At 37.7% G+C, this 18,411-nt stretch overlaps 1 protein-coding gene across 2 annotated transcripts in view; it reads left to right on the top strand.

The window, feature by feature from the left end:
- Positions 1–18,411, top strand: part of phf20l1 (PHD finger protein 20 like 1) — a 72,404-nt gene that overhangs the window by 9,013 nt on the left and 44,980 nt on the right. For both annotated transcript variants that reach the window (XM_028818126.2, XM_028818127.2), the window contains 6 exons: positions 1,707–1,791; positions 3,288–3,376; positions 5,772–5,967; positions 11,109–11,240; positions 16,160–16,239; positions 16,485–16,797. In XM_028818126.2, the coding sequence (XP_028673959.1) occupies positions 1,707–1,791; positions 3,288–3,376; positions 5,772–5,967; positions 11,109–11,240; positions 16,160–16,239; positions 16,485–16,797 (895 nt within the window). The remainder of the gene's footprint in view (positions 1–1,706; positions 1,792–3,287; positions 3,377–5,771; positions 5,968–11,108; positions 11,241–16,159; positions 16,240–16,484; positions 16,798–18,411) is intronic.

The raw sequence follows: 18,411 nt of genomic DNA, 5'->3' as shown, positions 1-18,411 counted from the left end.
GCCAAAAATTTGTAAATGGAAAAATAAAGTTGTTGCTTACTATATACAGTAAGGCTAATATGTTGTAACTTGTATTGTTTACACTCAGTTGAACTAATTTTCTCTTATTCCTGGTGTAGTTGACAAATAGATTTAAAGGTGCTGCTTTGAAATATGTTAAATGCCTTGTTATATGTTTACGTTCATACAGCTCTTGCTTATTGTAGAAGTTGCCAAACGGCCTTCAAAATTTGGATTTTTATTTACTCGTTTATATTCACTGATGTTCAATTCTGATAATATATTATTTTGTTCTATATAGTAAACCATAATAAGTCTTTTTGGTTTCTTCTCGGTTCATAACACAATTCAAACTTAAAATTGATTTTTAGGAAATCATAATTGTTATTTTTAAGTATTGATATCATATATGGAAAAATATGTGTTGATAATATTTTTGGCTGTATCGTTCAGAGCTAGTGATATAGCAGATGTTCAATGTGTGCAGGGTGTCATGCAATCTTAAGATTATGATAGTGCTTTGGAGAGCAACATCCATTCCAGTGTTTATAAAAAGAATCTCTGTGAAAGGTGTTGGGTTGTTCAGCACGACAGTAATTGTAAACATAAATTCAAAACCAGGTAGGTCTGTTATAGAGTAGCTAGCAATGAGCCCTGATGTAAATTATACTGAAAACCTGAAACATCCTGGTAGCACTGAAGAATTATAATGATTTATTCTACAAGTTTACAACTGAGTACTAGTTCATTTCTCCAGGCTCTTTTTTTTTATTTTCCCAGATAAAATGGTTTACATTTTTCTTTAACGTTTTATATATATCAACACATATATTCATGAAATGTGTGAAATTGGGAGAAACTTGGTTCTTTTCACGTTTTGAAAAAGTGTAAATGGAATAACCATGTGTTTTGCTGTGAGTAAAGCTAAAATACTAAGTCACATAACCAAGCGTTGTGATTGTCTTGAAAAATTATTACTTATTTACTGTTGTGCATGCAGCAAATAAGTACCATGTCCAAAATTCACCATTTCAGGCTTATTTGATCACATTTTGTATTAACTATGCAATAGACATTGCCTAAATTAATTTTTCTGAATAGGCATAATTAGGGTTGACTATTTAATATGTTCCATATACTTAAGAGTAGCCAAAATGAACAATGTGTAAACAATTATGTAATAGTTTATTTTGTCATGCTTTTGTGTTGTTTTTTTATGTGCATTTTTTTTGTATTTGGTCATAAATAGTTTAGGTATTCCTTACAAACCAGCTATTATCTATAAAGGTTTTATTAAATAAGCTGGTAGCAATATTACATTTTTCACTAAAAATTAGTTTTGAAACTTGCTAGTGTCATGTTTTTAATTGCTTAAATGGATATATAAAAATAAGCATTACCAAATACTAATTTTGGAATATATTTTTTGTTATGATCTTAAAGATGCACCTACTCCATGTTTATGTATTAGGATATTTTTTGTTCTAATTGTATAGATGCATAAGATGAATGCAATACTGAGTACATTCTTATGTATTGCTATAGCAGCAAGATTTTCTGTTTTTAATACAATATATAGTGTAAGTCAAAGTGAATAATGGATTGTCTTATAATGTAAGTACTGTGGAATATGGTTATTTTTATTTCACCATCACTGTTCACTTTACTTTGATTTCTAAGATTTATTTTTATTAATTTTAACATAGGATTTGAGATATGGAGAAGAAGTGTTGGCTCGATGGACAGACTGTCGATACTACCCTGCAAAAATAGAGTCAGTTAACAGAGAAGGTACAGTAATCCCTCCTCCATCGCGGGGGTTGCGTTCCAGAGCCACCCGCGAAATAAGAAAATCCGCGAAGTAGAAACCATATGTTTATATGGTTATTTTTATATTGTCATGCTTGGGTCACAGATTTGTGCAGAAACACAGGAGGTTGTAGAGAGACAGGAACGTTATTCAAACACTGCAAACAAACATTTGTCTCTTTTTCAAAAGTTTAAACTGTGCTCCATGACAAGACAGAGATGACAGTTCTATCTCACAATTAAAAGAATGCAAACATATCTTCCTCTTCAAAGGAAACAGAGAGGAAAGCAAACAAATAGGGCTGTTTGGCTTTTAAGTATGCGAAGCACCGCCGGTACAAAGCTGTTGAAGGCGGCAGCTCACACCCCCTCCATCAAGGAGCAGGGAGAGAGAGAGAGAGACAGAGAAAAACAAAGTCAAAAATCAATACGTGCCCTTTGAGCTTTTAAGTATGCGAAGCACCGTGCAGCATGTCGCTTCACTAAGCAGCTGCACACAGAAGGTAGCAACGTGAAGATAATCTTTCAGCATTTTTAGACGAGCGTCCATATCGTCTAGGTGTGCGAACAACCCCCCTGCTCACACCCCCTACGTCAGGATCAGAGAAAGTCAGTGCAAGAGAGAGAGAGAGAAAGTAATTTGGGTAGCTTCTCAGCCATCTGCCAATAGCGTCCCTTGTATGAAATCAACTGGGCAAACCAACTGAGGAAGCATGTACCAGAAATTAAAAGACCTATTGTCCTCAGAAATCCGCGATATATATTTAAATATGTTTACATATAAAATCCGCGATAGAGTGAAGCCGCGAAGCGCGATATAGCGAGGGATCACTGTATATGAGTTGGGAACAACTGCATTATTTTCATTACCTATTTGGTATAATTTATTTCTTGGGCACTCTGTTAGTCAGTATGTTTTTATTATGTAGAGGAGAAGAATCGTTATTTCCTTTTTTAGCAGTATAATTAATGCAGTTATTATTCTAGTAATGTGCAATATTTCAAATTATTGGTTCAAATTATTGTTTGAGAAATTCTCTAATTCTAGACTTCTGCTTTGCCACACTTAATCAAGTAAAATGAAAGTAGCCTCTACCTCTTCACTTGAAAGAGTAGACTTTAAATTAAATAATGGCAGCGAAAAGGGTGCATCAGTAACTGCTGCCTTAACTCCTGAACTACCTAAAGGTTTTCTTATATTAAAGATGGCTGATTGATTAAAAACACATCCAATGTTGAAACTACTCAGTCACCCAACCATCCTGACATTTATGGACTTTATTATCAACAGAAGGATTGAGATAAAATTTGATTAAGTTGCATATTAAAGTTGATGGCTGCTTCAGATCGTGATGGAGAGCAGGTCTGGAGTTTTGGCAAGTTTTAGCTATCATCTATTTAAAGGAATGTGTCTAAATAAAATGGTGTTATTACTTCATTATTAAGCTATGTTTAATACTTAATGTCCTATTTTTCAGGTACTTACACAGTACAGTTTTATGATGGTGTTATTCGATGTGTGAAAAGAATGCATATCAAATCGATGCCAGAAGATGCCAAAGGACAGGTAGAATAAATTATAAAAATAACCACTTGTGAATTAGTTATTATTTAATATAACATATATGTTGCATGTTGTCTCATTGCATTAGAAAGATTGTTTCTTTTATAGATTATTAGTCTTTTGTATGTAGTTTTTTTTTTTTGATTCCTCAGTTCATTATTTGAATATTTACTCCATCATGTTTGTAAGTTGAAGCAGATCTTGTCTTGTTCTAAATTTATACATGATTTTCACTGCTAGCACCAGTTATAAGTCATGTGTTTAATGGTTATCCTGTTGCAGCAATCATCCCATTTAATAACTGTGTAATACACGTTATCCAGTTATTGTACATAGTTAATTATCGATACAAAAACCTCTGATGGCATCCATGCATGTTTTTCTGAGCCCACATTTTCTGGTACAGGATTTACAAAGTGGTTTATTTTACACATGTAGCATCACAGCTATATAAATAAAGTGTATCATTATTATTATTATTATTATAATATACAAGTTCATCATAGGTCACACTTATACACACTGATTAATACCAGGCTAATTTTGAGTTACTGTCTTTTATTCACATGTGTGGTAGAAAAGTGCAGAAGATCCCTGTACATGGGGAGAATCTGTGATGTCCCTACAAATAAAGACTGCACTGATGATTGTAGGTCTCTGAACTTTTAGGAAAACCGTGATAGTCACTGTACCTTCCTTGCGTAGTCTTTTAAACACAAAGGCAGTTTTCCCTTTGTTGAGAATTTATTTCAGAAGTATGATATGTTTCTGTATTATTTTAAAAACATGCAGTTTTTTTTTTTTTTTTTTTTTTTTTTAATCGGAAGAAATTACTTTAAGACTGACCCTTGTCTCCAAATTAGTTAAAGGCATGTAAAAGTTACATGTTTATCTGATCTAGCAATTAAACATGAGAAAGTAAGTCTAACTGGCTGATAACTAGAGTAAACATTTATGATGTCTGATGCTATGTGGAGTTGCATGTCAAAATAATAATAAAAACATTGTCCTTGGCTTTTTGTCTGTTGTTCTCACTATCCTTCTGCCCATTCTGGAGTCGATTTCACTCTTGGAGCTGCATCCATGGGGGTTGGGTACAATTCTATGCACCTAAAACTTCTTAATAACTAGGGGGCAAAGACCCCTGCTCGCTTGCCAAACCCCACCCCTAATCGGGGCGCACTTCGTGCCTCTGTCGCTCGGGTTGTGAAAGATGGGCTAAACACATGCTAAGGAGATGTGGACGGAATCAGCTGCTGTTGCGTGTTCTGCTTGTTGCGCTGCGCGTCGATCATTTAAAAACTTGTACAGCAGCTGTCCTTTTGTCTCATTGCTTTGTCTTGCGGGATGTCAAAGTGTCTTCCGAGAAGATCACGTCTCAACCCAAGTTTTTTTTATTATAATAGAGAGATTTTTAAAACTGTTGTTACAGGAACATCAAGCTGCTTGGAGATGGTCTTATAGCCTTTGCCCTTAGTATGCTTGCCTGTAATTTTCTTTCTGATCTCCTCAAACAACTCTCTTCTTTGCTTTCCCTGGTCCATGTTCACGATGATACCAAACAGCGTATTTTCTCCATTTAAATTGGCTGTATGGCTGATTGCATGATTGGAGACGTGTGATACTAATTAAAGAAAACAGCTAGGTTGAAAAGTTACTCTAGGCCAAGTATGAAAAATACAGAGTGTTACAGTCAAAAGTCAAGCAAGTGTGTAACAGAAAATATATAAGAAGAGCTGTTTTTGAAGTATTAATGAAGTAAAATAAACTGAACATTGGCCCTTTGAGAAAATGTTTTAATTATGCAGTTCTTTTAAGTACAGGAATTGAACTTGGCCCCTTGAGAGCAATCAGACCCAGAAAGTTTTTTTTAGTGTATTGTGGCAACTATTCATTCACACCCATTAACCTCAGTTCATTTTCATTATTTACATGAAATTTGTTTCTTTGACATTTTCCTAAGATGTTAATATTACAAGGGTTTTATTTAGTTGGAGAAATTTACAAAATGATTTTTGTGGAAGCACTTTCCTTCTCCTATTTTAGGTTACTCCTTTATATTGTTAATGCAAATGCACAGGAGATTAAGGTATGCCTTTGTTAACTAAGTAAATCATTGGATTTTTTTGCTATTGAAAGAAAATGAATAAATAATTTACATTTATTGAAGGGATTATTTTAAAACTATTTGTCAAGAAGAGTCTAATCTTATCTAATCTAATCTTTCATAAACTTATGCACTTGTGTACAATGTTTTCTTGTGTTTTTTTTTGTCCTAAGTTACTTTTTTTTTACAGTGTTAGATTAATTCTACTGTGTAACCTTTTACTGTTTCTGAGCTTTTTATACTTCTATATTTATAACATATACCATCTTTTTTATTTCATTATATGGACAGGATTGGATTGCACTTGTTAAAGCTGCAACAGCTGCTGCAAAAAACAGGGGACCCTGTAAACCTCGTACAAGTGCTAATAGTAATAAAGGCAAGGATGACAGAAAATGGGAAAAAGTTTCATCCAAAAAAGATGATGCTAGTTGCCCTGATGAGGTGCAGGAAGAACGGGAAGAACCAGTAAATCCTGAATGGCCAAGTAAATAATCTATTATTTATTTTATGTACATTGTATGAACATAATAGTTTTAATCCTTTTAAATGTTGTATTTGTTACAATTGCAAATGTTTAAATGTTTAGGTGTCTAATACAAATGTAGCTTGTACTACTGTCACATTTATTTATACAGTGGAACCTCGGTTCACAAACGTCTCGGAACATGTACAAATTGGTTTACAACCAAAAAGTTCGCCAAACTTTTGCATCTGTTCACGACCACACACTCGGTATATGAACAAGCCAGTTTCCCTTTCGGTTTGTACGTGTTCAGTCTCTCCCTGTGCATTTCCTGTGCAACGAGCAAGACAGAGAGAGAGAGAGAGAGAGACACACACACACACACAGGCGCGAGAGAGAGAGATACACACACACACACACACAGGCAGCGCGAGAGAGAGAGAGAGACACACTCACACACAGGCAGCGTGAGAAAGAGAGACACACACACACAGGCAGCGTGAGAAAGAGAGACAGACACGCAGGCAGCGCGAGAGACACGCAGGCAGCGCGAGAGACACGCAGGCAGCGCGAGAGACACGCAGGCAGCGCGAGAGACACGCAGGCAGCGCGAGAGAGAGAGACACACACACACAGGTCAGCGTGAGAGAGAGACACGCACACACACACAGGCGGCGCGAGAGAGACACGCACACACACAGGCGGCGCGAGAGAGAGACACGCACACACACACACAGGCGGCGCGAGAGAGAGACACGCACACACACAGGCGGCGCGAGAGAGAGACACGCACACACACACACAGGCGGCGCGAGAGAGAGACACGCACACACACACACAGGCGGCGCGAGAGAGAGACACGCGCACACACACAGGCGGCGCGAGAGAGAGAGACACACACACACACAGGCGGCGCGAGAGAGAGACACGCACACACACAGGCGGCGCGAGAGAGAGAGACACGCACACAGGCAGTGTGAGACAGAGAGAGAGACACACAGGCAGCATGAGAGAGAGACAGACACACACACACACACACACACACACACACACACAGAGGTAGCGCGCGTGCGAGAGAGATACAGACACACACACACACACACACACACACAGGCAGCGCGAGAGAGAGAGCTGGACGCATAAGGTAGGAAGGCAGTTAAAGAATGCACTGGGCTTGTTTTTGTATTCACTTCTATTTACAACGATCGGTTCATAGTGTGCATTGTTGTAATGTTACTTTTCTTGGTAGTTTATTAATTTATGGATTTTTTTCAAATGTTTATTTTTTTCCCTGTGCTTAAAACTCATTAAAAAAAAAGTGTTTTTAGCCAGCGGTTGGTAGCGCTATAGCGTGAACTATTGCATTGTTAGTTTTCTCTGTTGTTCAAGGTTTTCTCAGTGTTTCTAAATGTTTTTACATTTAGTTTACTATTACGCTATGCATTCTATGGCTTAATTAACTATATTTGTGGTTAAAAACTTAACAAATACATAAATATTTACATACAGTTCGTATGGTGTGGAACGGATTAATTGTATTTACATACAATCCTATGTGGGAAATTACTTCGGTTCACGACCAAATCGAGTTACGACCAGAGTTTTGGAACGAATTATTGTCGTGAATCGAGGTTCCACTGTACATATAAATGCATGTATGTATTTTTTCCTTCCATTACAAAGATTTTGCTGTTCAATTAACAAAAACATACATTTCATACTTTACAGTTTAAGAAAATCATAATAATTTCTTCACTGTATGTGATTAAGTATTATTTTTGATGTCTGCTGTCAGAAGCCTCAGTTGGTGCATATGCTTGTACAGTACACCCCCAAAATTCATGGGGGTTAACGTTCCTAGAGCACCCGTGAATTGTAAAACACCGCGAATTTTGGACGTGGCTAAAAAAAATGCCTATTTTTATAGTTTAAACCCTAAGTGTGCCCCCAAAACACTTTAATTTCAAACTCAGCTTAATACATTACCTAAAAAAAGAATGTAAAGGTAAACCTGTATACTGCACAGTACTGTACTGCTATGTCTCCTGCAGTGCTAGAATGTAAAATACCAAAGTTACCGCTATATGTACTGTAATTCATGCAAGCGCGTTTTCATTGCCAGAAGCCTTAGAAGATGCAGGGCGTTTCTGCGGCATCTTGGGGCTTTAACCCTTAAACTGCCACATACTTGGGGGTTAATGCATCTCTGGACGCCAAATATGTTTTTGCTGCACTTTAAGTAAATGTCACAATTCACAAAGAAAAAGTTAAATTTTAATGGAACACTTTTTTCTTGCAAAGAGCATCACAATTACTGCAACACTGATCATTTTACACACTGCTAATGAACTGTAAAAACTATTTATATAAAAAAAAACAAAAAAAAACTACTGCAACAATATGTACAAGGTGCAACTGACACCATTGATGAAATCACCAAGTCAACTGCGCTTGAACTGGCTTGCACGCAAGCACACATAGGTAAACGCTGAGGCTGGCAGGCTATAGTGCAGTGGCTCAATCCCACAGACAGTCAGGCTGCCGTGCTGCAGGGTGTCACGCTTGGGTCACAGAATTGCACAGAATCACAGGAGATTGTAGAGACAGGAACTTTATTCAAACACTTCAAACAAACGTGTCTCTTTCAGAAGTAAAACGAGCTCAGTATGCAGTTAGTTATCGATTAAAAGATTAGGCAAACATCATAGGGGAGCACAACAGGAGCAGGACCCACAACAGGAGCAGAGGATGTCTGGGGGAGGAGAGAGAAAGAAAGCAATCCGCCAAAAAGGACACGTGCTGTTCAGGCTTTTAAGTATGCGTAGTGCGAGAAGCATATCACACGACACAGCAGCCGTAAGTAAGCCCAGCATGTAAGGGAGCAATGTGAAGGTAGTCTATCAGCGTTTTTTAAGAGGTTTTTTTTTTTTTTTTTTTTTTTTTTTTTTTGAAGAAAACTCAGCTGGGGATGCATCACAGTCGGTCAGCAGCAAGGACAAATGAATAACACTGTAGCGGTTCGGTGCCGCTAAGATTCACACCTTCGAAGATGGTGATTTATTTATTTTTATGGCGGAGATTCCAGGGACGCACCCAGCCTTGGCTGGACCTGCACACACTCACAAACAGAGACAAAATCAAAGCAAACCGGTAATCAAACAGCAAATAAAGAATGTAATGAAAACAAATGAAATAAATGAAAAAAACGATACCACCCTGTTCGTCTTATGGCGATTACACATTAAATACAACAAAGCACAAACAAAACACACAGAGTAAATCATGAAAAACGTTCATGAAAAACAGCAACAGATGAAATGTAATGATGAAAATAGATAGTCCAGAAATCCGCACGTTGAATGGGAATGTCAAGATAGTCCTACTGCTAGTTCCTGAAATGGTGAAGACGGGTGGACGGGTTCAGGAGCGCTCCTTTCTTTGCAGGTTGGCCATGAATCCACTTACAGGTCTCATGTACACAGGCAGATGGCAGACAATCCAGACGCACGAAACGATCCAGGACAAAACGAATAAGTACAGGTAACTCAACTAAGGCAGGCAGACAGGAACTTGTAACACAAATTACAAAAACTTTTTCTTGCTTTTGGTCACCGCCCCCTTTTTAAAAGCCGCGCTGACATCCTTTGACCCCAACAACCCCAGCACCCTCAGCAGAAGACCAATCAGAGCCACTGCAGGGACTGCTGGGAGTTGCAGTTTCAAATTCTATTGGCTACTTTCACCATCCCAAGCCGCATTTTCCAATACAGTTGCTTAATGGTCTCTCTATAGTGCAGTATTGCCACGATAAAAGCCATAAAAATTGCGGAGGATATTTGCGCTTTCCGCTAACGCTTATTAGATAGGTTCTAAGGAAAAATCTGCAAATGACTGAGGCTGTGAACTCTGAACTGCGACTTTGCGGGGTCTACTGTATATTTGTTGTTCTCTTGTTCTCTTTATTTAATATAAGGTTTTTTGGCCCTTTTTCCATCAGAAGAGAAAAAGTCATCTAGCAAAAAGTGATCAGGGACAAAGTCCATTAGCCGTATCCTACAGTTGAACTAATTTTACTCAATTTGATTTTGTTAATCAAATGTTAGCGTAAACAAGCAAAAGAATCAAGGTAATTTCTACCATTGTGCATGTGTGGTCCAAAAGTAACTCTTAATTAAGAATATAAAAACATACTTCCTATTAAAGCTTAAACCCCAAAGTGTTTTCAAATTTTAAGTACAAGTTTGCATATGTTATTTTCATACTTGGGTCATTGACAGGATAAATGACTTGTTTCATGTTGCATGGTTTAGTATATGAAGTTTTCTTGTATTTAGTTAAACATGTGAAAATGTAACATTTGCAATTTGGCTTGTCAGCATTTTGCTGATTATAACATTTTGCAAAATTCTTGAATTATTATACAAGTCAAATTCCATTAGAACAAAAGTTTTGAGACTGAAAAAACAATGTTATAATTGTGATTTCATTATAATGCAATTTGCACATAGTGCTGTCTTTTAGCATGTACAGTACAGTTTACTGCGAAATGCAAAATTCGATGGCAACATCTTTTTTCTTTTTGCCAGCATCAATGGCAACAAGAAGTTCCAAATTTTTGTATAAAGTAAATTGCTGCTGTTGGGGCCGATCCAAACCCGTAAAGAGCCCTAGGGTTTGTTCTCTTCATTGTCCACAGTGCAGCAGTTAGTATTACAACAGGATGGAGGTCCCCCTTGGTCTCTGGAGCATATGCCCCTTTAGTTACACATAATGGCACCCCTTGTTGTACATAATATAGACTTTCCAGAGTGATCTCTGCTTGATTTACATAACGCTGTTCAGCGGAGCTCCTGAATCACAATTTTTGGATCAAGGTCAGTAGAAATTTTGTTACTTTTTTTTTTCATTAATTCTATAAGAAATGGGCCAGAACCAAAAAAAAATCATTAAAACAGTTTGTTCTAATGGAATTTGACCTGTAGTTGTTTCTAATGGCATACTTTGAAAATGGTTACTGTTGCTTTGGTAGTATTTCCTATTATTTTAAACCAGACTCACTATTGAACATATAAAAAAAAATTAATGACAAAAGCATTATTCAGATTTATTGTTATTTTAGACCTTTTAATAAAGGAAATAAAAAGAAATTATGTTCTTTTTAGTCAAGACTGATATTTCAGTTGAAGAAGAAGAAAAACCTGTGGTGGAACAGCATGACACAATAAAATCAAAGAGAAGAAAAAGCCTGGGTAGTATTTTTCAAGCAAAGCGTGCACGTCTTGACAAAATTACAGGTATATTTTACTGTGTTTCTTTCAATTCTCACAGACATCACTTTTTTTAAAATGAATTGGGTTTACTGAGTATATTATGCAGCACTTGTGTCTTTCAACTTATTCTTAATGACTTTTTCGGGATTTAGTTATTGAAAGACCTTTAGTGAGGTATATTATAACTGTTGTATTCTGATGTGTCACTCAAGTACAGCTCAGGTTTTTTTTTTCCATTACCTTTTATCAAAGAAAGGTGTTATTAAATAAGTAAGATGTTAGAGGAAATATAACCGTATTCAAACAAAAACAATGTGTATTGGGTCATCAGATAAGTTTTGATGAGAACAGACCATTCTGCCCATGAAGCTTGCAAACCCTATTGACCTCCTTCTTCTTCTTCTTTAGGCTGCTCCCGTTAGGGGTCACTACAGCAGATCATCTTCTTCCATATCTTTCTGTCCTCTGTATGTTGTTCTGTTACACCCATCACCTGCATGTCCTCTTTCACCACATCCATAAACCTTCTCTTAGGCATTCCTCTTTTTCTCTTGACTGGCAGCTCTATCCTTAGCATCCTTCTCCCCATATACTCAGCATCTCTCCTCTGCACATGTCCAAACCAGTGCAATCTCGCCTCTCTGATTTTTGTCTCCCAACCATCCAACCTGAGCTGACCCTCTAATGTACTCATTTCTAATCCTATCCATCCTTGTGACACCCAATGAAAATCTTAGTATCCAGCTCTGTCTCATGTTTTTTGGTCAGTGCCACAGTATCCAACCTATATAACATAGCTGGTCTCACTACCATCCTGTAGACCTTCCCTTTCACTCTTGCTGATGTCCGTCTGTCACAGATCACTACTGACACTCTTCTCCACCCATTCCACCCTGCCTGCACTCTCTTTTTCACCTCTCTTCCACAATCTCCATTACTCTGTACTGTTGATCCCAAGTATTTAAACTCCTCCACCTTCGCCAACTCTAGTCCTTGCATCTTCACCATTCCACTGACCTCCCTCTCATTTACACACATGTATTCTCTCTTGTTCCTACTGACATTCATTCCTCTCCTCTCTAGAGTATATCTCCACCTCTCCAGGGTCTCCTCAACCTGCTCACTACTATTGTTATAGATCACAATGTCATCAGCAAACATTATAGTCCACGGGGACTCCTGTCTAATCTCATCTGTCAACCTTTCCATCACCATTGCAAATAAGAAAGGGCTCAGAGCCGATCCATGATGTAATCCCACCTTCATCTTGAATGCATCTGTCACTCCTACCACATACCTTACAACTGTCACACTTCCCTCATACATATCCTGTACAACTCTTACATACTTCTCTACACTCCCGACTTCCTCATACAATACCACAACTCCTCTTGAGGCACCCTGCCATATGCTTTCCCCAGGTCCACAAAGGCGCAATGCAACTCCTTCTGACCTTCTCTATACTTCTCCATCAACACCCTCAGAGCAAACATCGCATCTGTGGTGCTCTTTCTTGGCATGAAGCCATACTGCTGCTCGGTAACCTTCACCTCACTTCTTAACCTAGCTTCCACTACTCTTTCCCGTAACTTCATGTTGTGGCTCATCAATTTTATCCCCCTGTAGTTACTGCAGTCCTGCACATCCCCCTTATTCTTAAATATTGGCACCAGTACACTTCTTCTCCACTCCCCAGGCATCCTCTCACTTTCCAAGATTCCATTAAACAATCTGGTTAAAAACTCCACTGCCATCTCTCTTAAACACCTCCATGCTTCTACAGGTATGTCATCTGGACCAACGGCTTTTCCATTCTTCATCCTCTTCATAGCTGTCCTTACTTCCTCCTTGCTAGTCCGTTGCACTTCCTGATTCACTATCTCCACATCACCCAACCTCTTCTCTCTCTCTCGTTCTCTTCATTCATCAGTCTCTCAAAGTACTCTTTCAATCTGCTCAACCCACTCTCGTCACTTGTGATTACATTTCCATCATTATCCTTTGTCACACTAACCTGCTGCACATCTTTCCCAGCTTGGTCCCTCTGTCTTTTCTCCCTCCTTAGTGTCCAACCTCTCATACAACTCATCATACGCCTTTTGTTTAGCCTTCGCCACCTCTCTCTTCACCTTGCGTCTTATCTCCTTGTACTCTTGTCTACTTTCTGCATCTCTCTGACTATCCCACTTCTTCTTTACCATCCTCTTCCTCTGTATACTCTCCTGTACTTCCCCATTCCACCACCAGGTTTCCTTTTCCTCCTTCCTCTGTCCAGATGTCACGCCAAGCACCCTTCTTGCTGTCACCCATACTACATCTGCTGTAGTTTCCCAACTGTCCAGTAATTCTTCACTACCACCCAGTGCCTGTCTCACCTTCTCCATAAACTCAACCTTGCAGTCTTCCTTTTTCAACTTCTACCATTTGATCCTTGGCTCTGCCCTCACTCTCTTCCTCTTCTTGATCTCCAACGTCATCCTACAGACCACCATCCTATGCTGCTTAACTGCACTTTCCCCTGCCACCACTTTGCAATCATTTTGCAATCAATTGACTCATCTGCATAGAATGTAATCTACCTGTGTGCATCTTCCTCCACTCTTTTACGTAACTCTGTTCCTCCCACTTCTTAAAATACGTATTTACCACAGCCATGTCCATCCTTTTGGCAAAATCCACTATCCTCTGACCTTCTTCATTCCTCTCCTTGACACCATACCTACCCATCACCTCCTCGTCTCCTCTGTTCCCTTCACCAACATGTTCATTGAAATCCGCTCCAATCACCACTTTCTGTCCCTTGGGTATACACTGTTCATCACTTCATCCAACTCGCTCCAAAAATGTTCTTTCTCATCCTTTGCACACCCAACTTGTGAGGCATATGCACTAACAACATTCCTCATCACACCTCCAATTTCCAGCTTCATAATCATTACTCTGTCTGACACTCTTTTCACTTCCAAAACACTCTTGACATACTGTTCCTTCAGAATTGCCCCTACTCCATTTCTCTTCCTATCCACACCATGATAGAACAATATGAATCTACCTCCGATCCACCTGGCCTTACTCCCCTTCCATTTAGTCTCTTGCACACACAATATATCAACCTTAATTGTCTCCATCATATGTCTCCCCTTACCAGTCATACTGCCAACATTCAAAGTTTCTACCCTCAGTTCCACTCTCTTTACCCTCCTCCTGCCTCCGGACACGTCTCCCTCTTCTTCTTCTTCGGTCAACAGTAGCCCAATTTTGCCAGCACCCTGTTGGCTAGCAGTACTGGTGGTGGTCGTTGTTAACCCAGGGCTTGACTGATCCGGTATGGAAATTTGTATTGTTGTTCGCATATTGATTTGGGAAAATTTTACACTGGATGCCCTTCCTGACGTAACCCTCCCCATTTATTTGGGCTTGGGACCGGCATAAAGAAACACACTGGATTGTGCATCCCCTGTGGCTGGGTTGCAAATCCTATTGACCATTTCTCCAAAACAACAGTGAGCTAGGTTTTGAAGATTCTGAAAGTACTAGTGTCTACTACACTACTTAGTGACACATTCCATATGTCTATAGTTCTCGATGTGAAAAACTATATGTGTGTAATGTATCCATAAGAAGTGTCCATATACTCCTATTCTTGTTTAAAGCACTTCATAATTTCAAACAGTTAGTCATATTACCTTTTAATCACGTTTGTTTAATTTAAAATTGTTTAGTTCCTTCATTCTTTTATCATAACTCATACCTTTCAGTCATGGAATCCATTTAGTCTAGTCACATTTCTCTATACATTCTATAGCTATGCAATATCTTTTTTTGTAATTGTCCCTCACATCAAACAAAAGGAAGATGACCTCCTGATTAGGAAGAAAAACATGCTATTAGTCATGTGAATTAATTTGGTTTTGAAACATCAGACAGTGATCCGAAGAACTACTGTTTGTAAAGTCTGCGACATTAGTGTTGTTAGTGGTGTTTGTGGAAATAAGGTGGTAGAAAAGGTTACTTTTATGATCAGGCATCCAACCAAGTACATGTAGAGACATTTACAGTTACCTAATTCTTAGTATGTTTCTCACACCAAAACACTGTGCTTCCAGGGTTGAAGCCAATCTTGTGTTCATCTATACACTATGCCTTTAATTGTAACTTTTTTTAGTTCAATCATTGGCCTCTCATATGATATTTTAGCACAACCATTATAAAAATGAAGATAAATAATATGATATGCACCTTGCTGATTGTAGGCCTTTATTGCTTCCTTATAATATTCTAGAACAGTAATGAAATTATCTTCCCCTTCTAAACCCATGCTTAATGCTCACTGATTCAACTGATCTTTCCATGTAATGCTCCATATTTTTCTTTTGCTTCCATTAATTGCTGTCGATTAATTAAGTCAATAACTATCTATATTTATAAAGGGGAAAATAAGATAAATATGTGATCATATGTGAGACAACAGTCCTCAAGTAAATTAAGAATTCACTGCACACTCAACTTCACTGTAAACTATTCTTCAATACATAGTAGTCAATACTATAATAAACTTGATGTGCCCAGTATTTGATTTATGACCTTAAGTATAAATAGGATGTTAATTGTCTCAATAACTACATCTACATAGAAGCATCTGCTTTGAATAGAATTTATTTACCCAAGTCTTGTAGTCATTTTGGTAGTTACATCCACGTATATTCTTAATTCTATCCTGATAAGATTATATGATACTAGACACATGCAGAAAGGAATATGACTTTATAAAAAATCAATTTTGTGTATAAATTTTACCAAGTTTTTTAACATATTTTTCCAAAAAAAACTGTGATTAATATGTTTTTGTTATATTATAAATAACATTTCTATAATGCAGAGGAAAGGAGTTAAATTGTTAATCCAGTTAAAATATCTTCATTAATTGAGTGTTTACTTTTTAGGCCTGCTGGTGTCAAAATTTGTTAATGAAAATAATTCTCAGAAAAAGGTGAAAAATGAAGTCTCGCATTTACAAGATCAGGTAAATTATTTTCTCGGCACCACTACTTGTGTTTCCTTATAGTTGAATCACGTGACACGAATGTTTTATTGAGTACATATTGATATAATACAGTGAGTTTTTGTTAAGGTTTTGTTTTGGATTACGTACTTTTGTAAAGAAATTTTAAATTAATACATTAAATGAAGTTGTTCAAATATTTAATAATGTAAAATTATTTTTAGTGTAATTCTTTTTACAGTTTTACATTTGCATATTTCCTGCAGGCACCTTCGACAAGTCAAGAAGGTCATGAGATGCTGGAGGCTGATGCTGCTTTACCCTCCCCTTTAACATCTTTTACTCCAACCTCAGCTAACAATTGTGCCACAGAACTCAGACAGGATTCTGGAGATACTGAAGACAGCCAAACACAGTTAAAGCCTTCCTATGATGTGAACCAAATTGTACAGATTGCTTCTGTAGATGAATCTAGATGCAGTGTACCTATATCTCCTCCTTCTCCACCTCCACCTCCACCTCCTCCTCCATTACCATTCCCATCACCAGCTTCAAACCCTTCAGACACCTTGCACACAGGTAAAATTATTTTATATATGCCTCGTTTAAAAGGGTAACTTTGAAACTGCAGATTAATATATTTTATAAGTTGTACAATTTTATACAGGTTCGTCATTTTATGTGTATTTTTTCTTAAAGTAGATTTTTCTACATTTGTGCCCATAGCAGTGTCACATCTATCTGTGGCAATTCATATGTTCTTTGCCAAATCTTAACTGCTTTGCCACATAACCATACTGCGTTGTTGTAGTCTTAATTTTTTTTTCCAACTTTTTTCAACGGGGGTCTGCTGGAGCCAATCCCAGCCAACACAGGGCGCAAGGCAGGAAACAAACCCCGGGCAGGGCGCCAGCCCACCGCAGGGCACACACCCACACACCAAGCACACACTAGGGACAATTTAGGATCGCCAATGCACCTAACCTAGATAGATAGCTAGATAGATACTTTATTAATCCCTGCATGTCTGTGGACTGTGGGAGGAAACCGGAGCACCCAGAGGAAACCCACGCAGACACAGGGAGAACATGCAAACTCCTTGCAGGGAGGACCTAAGAAGCAAACTCAGGTCTCCTAACTACGAGGCAGCAGCACTACCACCATAGTGCTGCCCATAGTTAATTTTTTTTTTTAAATATTAAGGAAGCTTATTTCCACTACTACACTACCACTAATTAGTTACACTTCACATTAATGATTACATTAATTTGCAAATGTCTTGTGTTTTTTTTTTTTCTTTTTTCAAAAAATATAAAACTTTCTTGCATCTGATGGTTCTGCCTATGTTTGTGCTTTTCTTTTAAGCGAAAACAACATTATAGCAAATATAGGAAATCCAGTATTTGACATATTTGTTCTGTTTTATAGGCAATATTTTTATACAGGTTAATGTACTTTTTAGCTTGGCCACAATACTTTTCTTTGTGTGGGTCCATGTATTTTCTGGTGGTGGCAGCACTGTATGAACTTCTTCCTTGTGCTAATGCATACAGTGAGAAGGAGAAAGTCTTACAAAATGTCTCTTTCTGTCTCTGTCATTAAGTTTTGGTAAAGTTTTCTTAGTGTACCATTATTTTTAGAACAGTTTAAAATTGGTTAAACCTATTCAGGAGAATGTATATTGAGGAACAAAGATGAATGTTGTTAATTACTAATAATAAAATTAACATCTAAAAGTTCATATTGCTGTTCATTAATATTAATCAGTAATGTTTGGTAACATTCATCCTTCCTTAAAAATTAAATACAGGAACAGGCTGACTACGCAACTATGAAGCAGGCTCTGTCTTCACATTGACACTGAGCTATTTTCCTCTTTTATTGACCTTAAGTTGTATGTCACTTGTGAGTTATTTTTCTACCTAATTTGATCTAAGTCCATATGTAACTGAATATTTTTTGTAAGTTAGAAAGCCTATTTTTTATTTCATATCAAACTACGCCACTCTTCTTGCATAAACAAAAAATTCTTGAAAAAGCATATGGTGTACATAAGTAAGTAAGCAAATAAATAAATACCAATTCTGGGATAAAAAACATGGTTGAGAGCCCTTGCCATAAAGATATACATCATTTGATCACACATGCTTGTCTGCTGTGGTTAAAAAAAGTTTGGGAACCCCTGCTAATAGT

The sequence above is a fragment of the Erpetoichthys calabaricus genome, chromosome 13 (genome assembly GCF_900747795.2).
Source record: "Erpetoichthys calabaricus chromosome 13, fErpCal1.3, whole genome shotgun sequence".
Taxonomy (NCBI): domain Eukaryota; kingdom Metazoa; phylum Chordata; class Cladistia; order Polypteriformes; family Polypteridae; genus Erpetoichthys; species Erpetoichthys calabaricus.
This window is presented reverse-complemented; position numbering and strand designations above follow the sequence as displayed.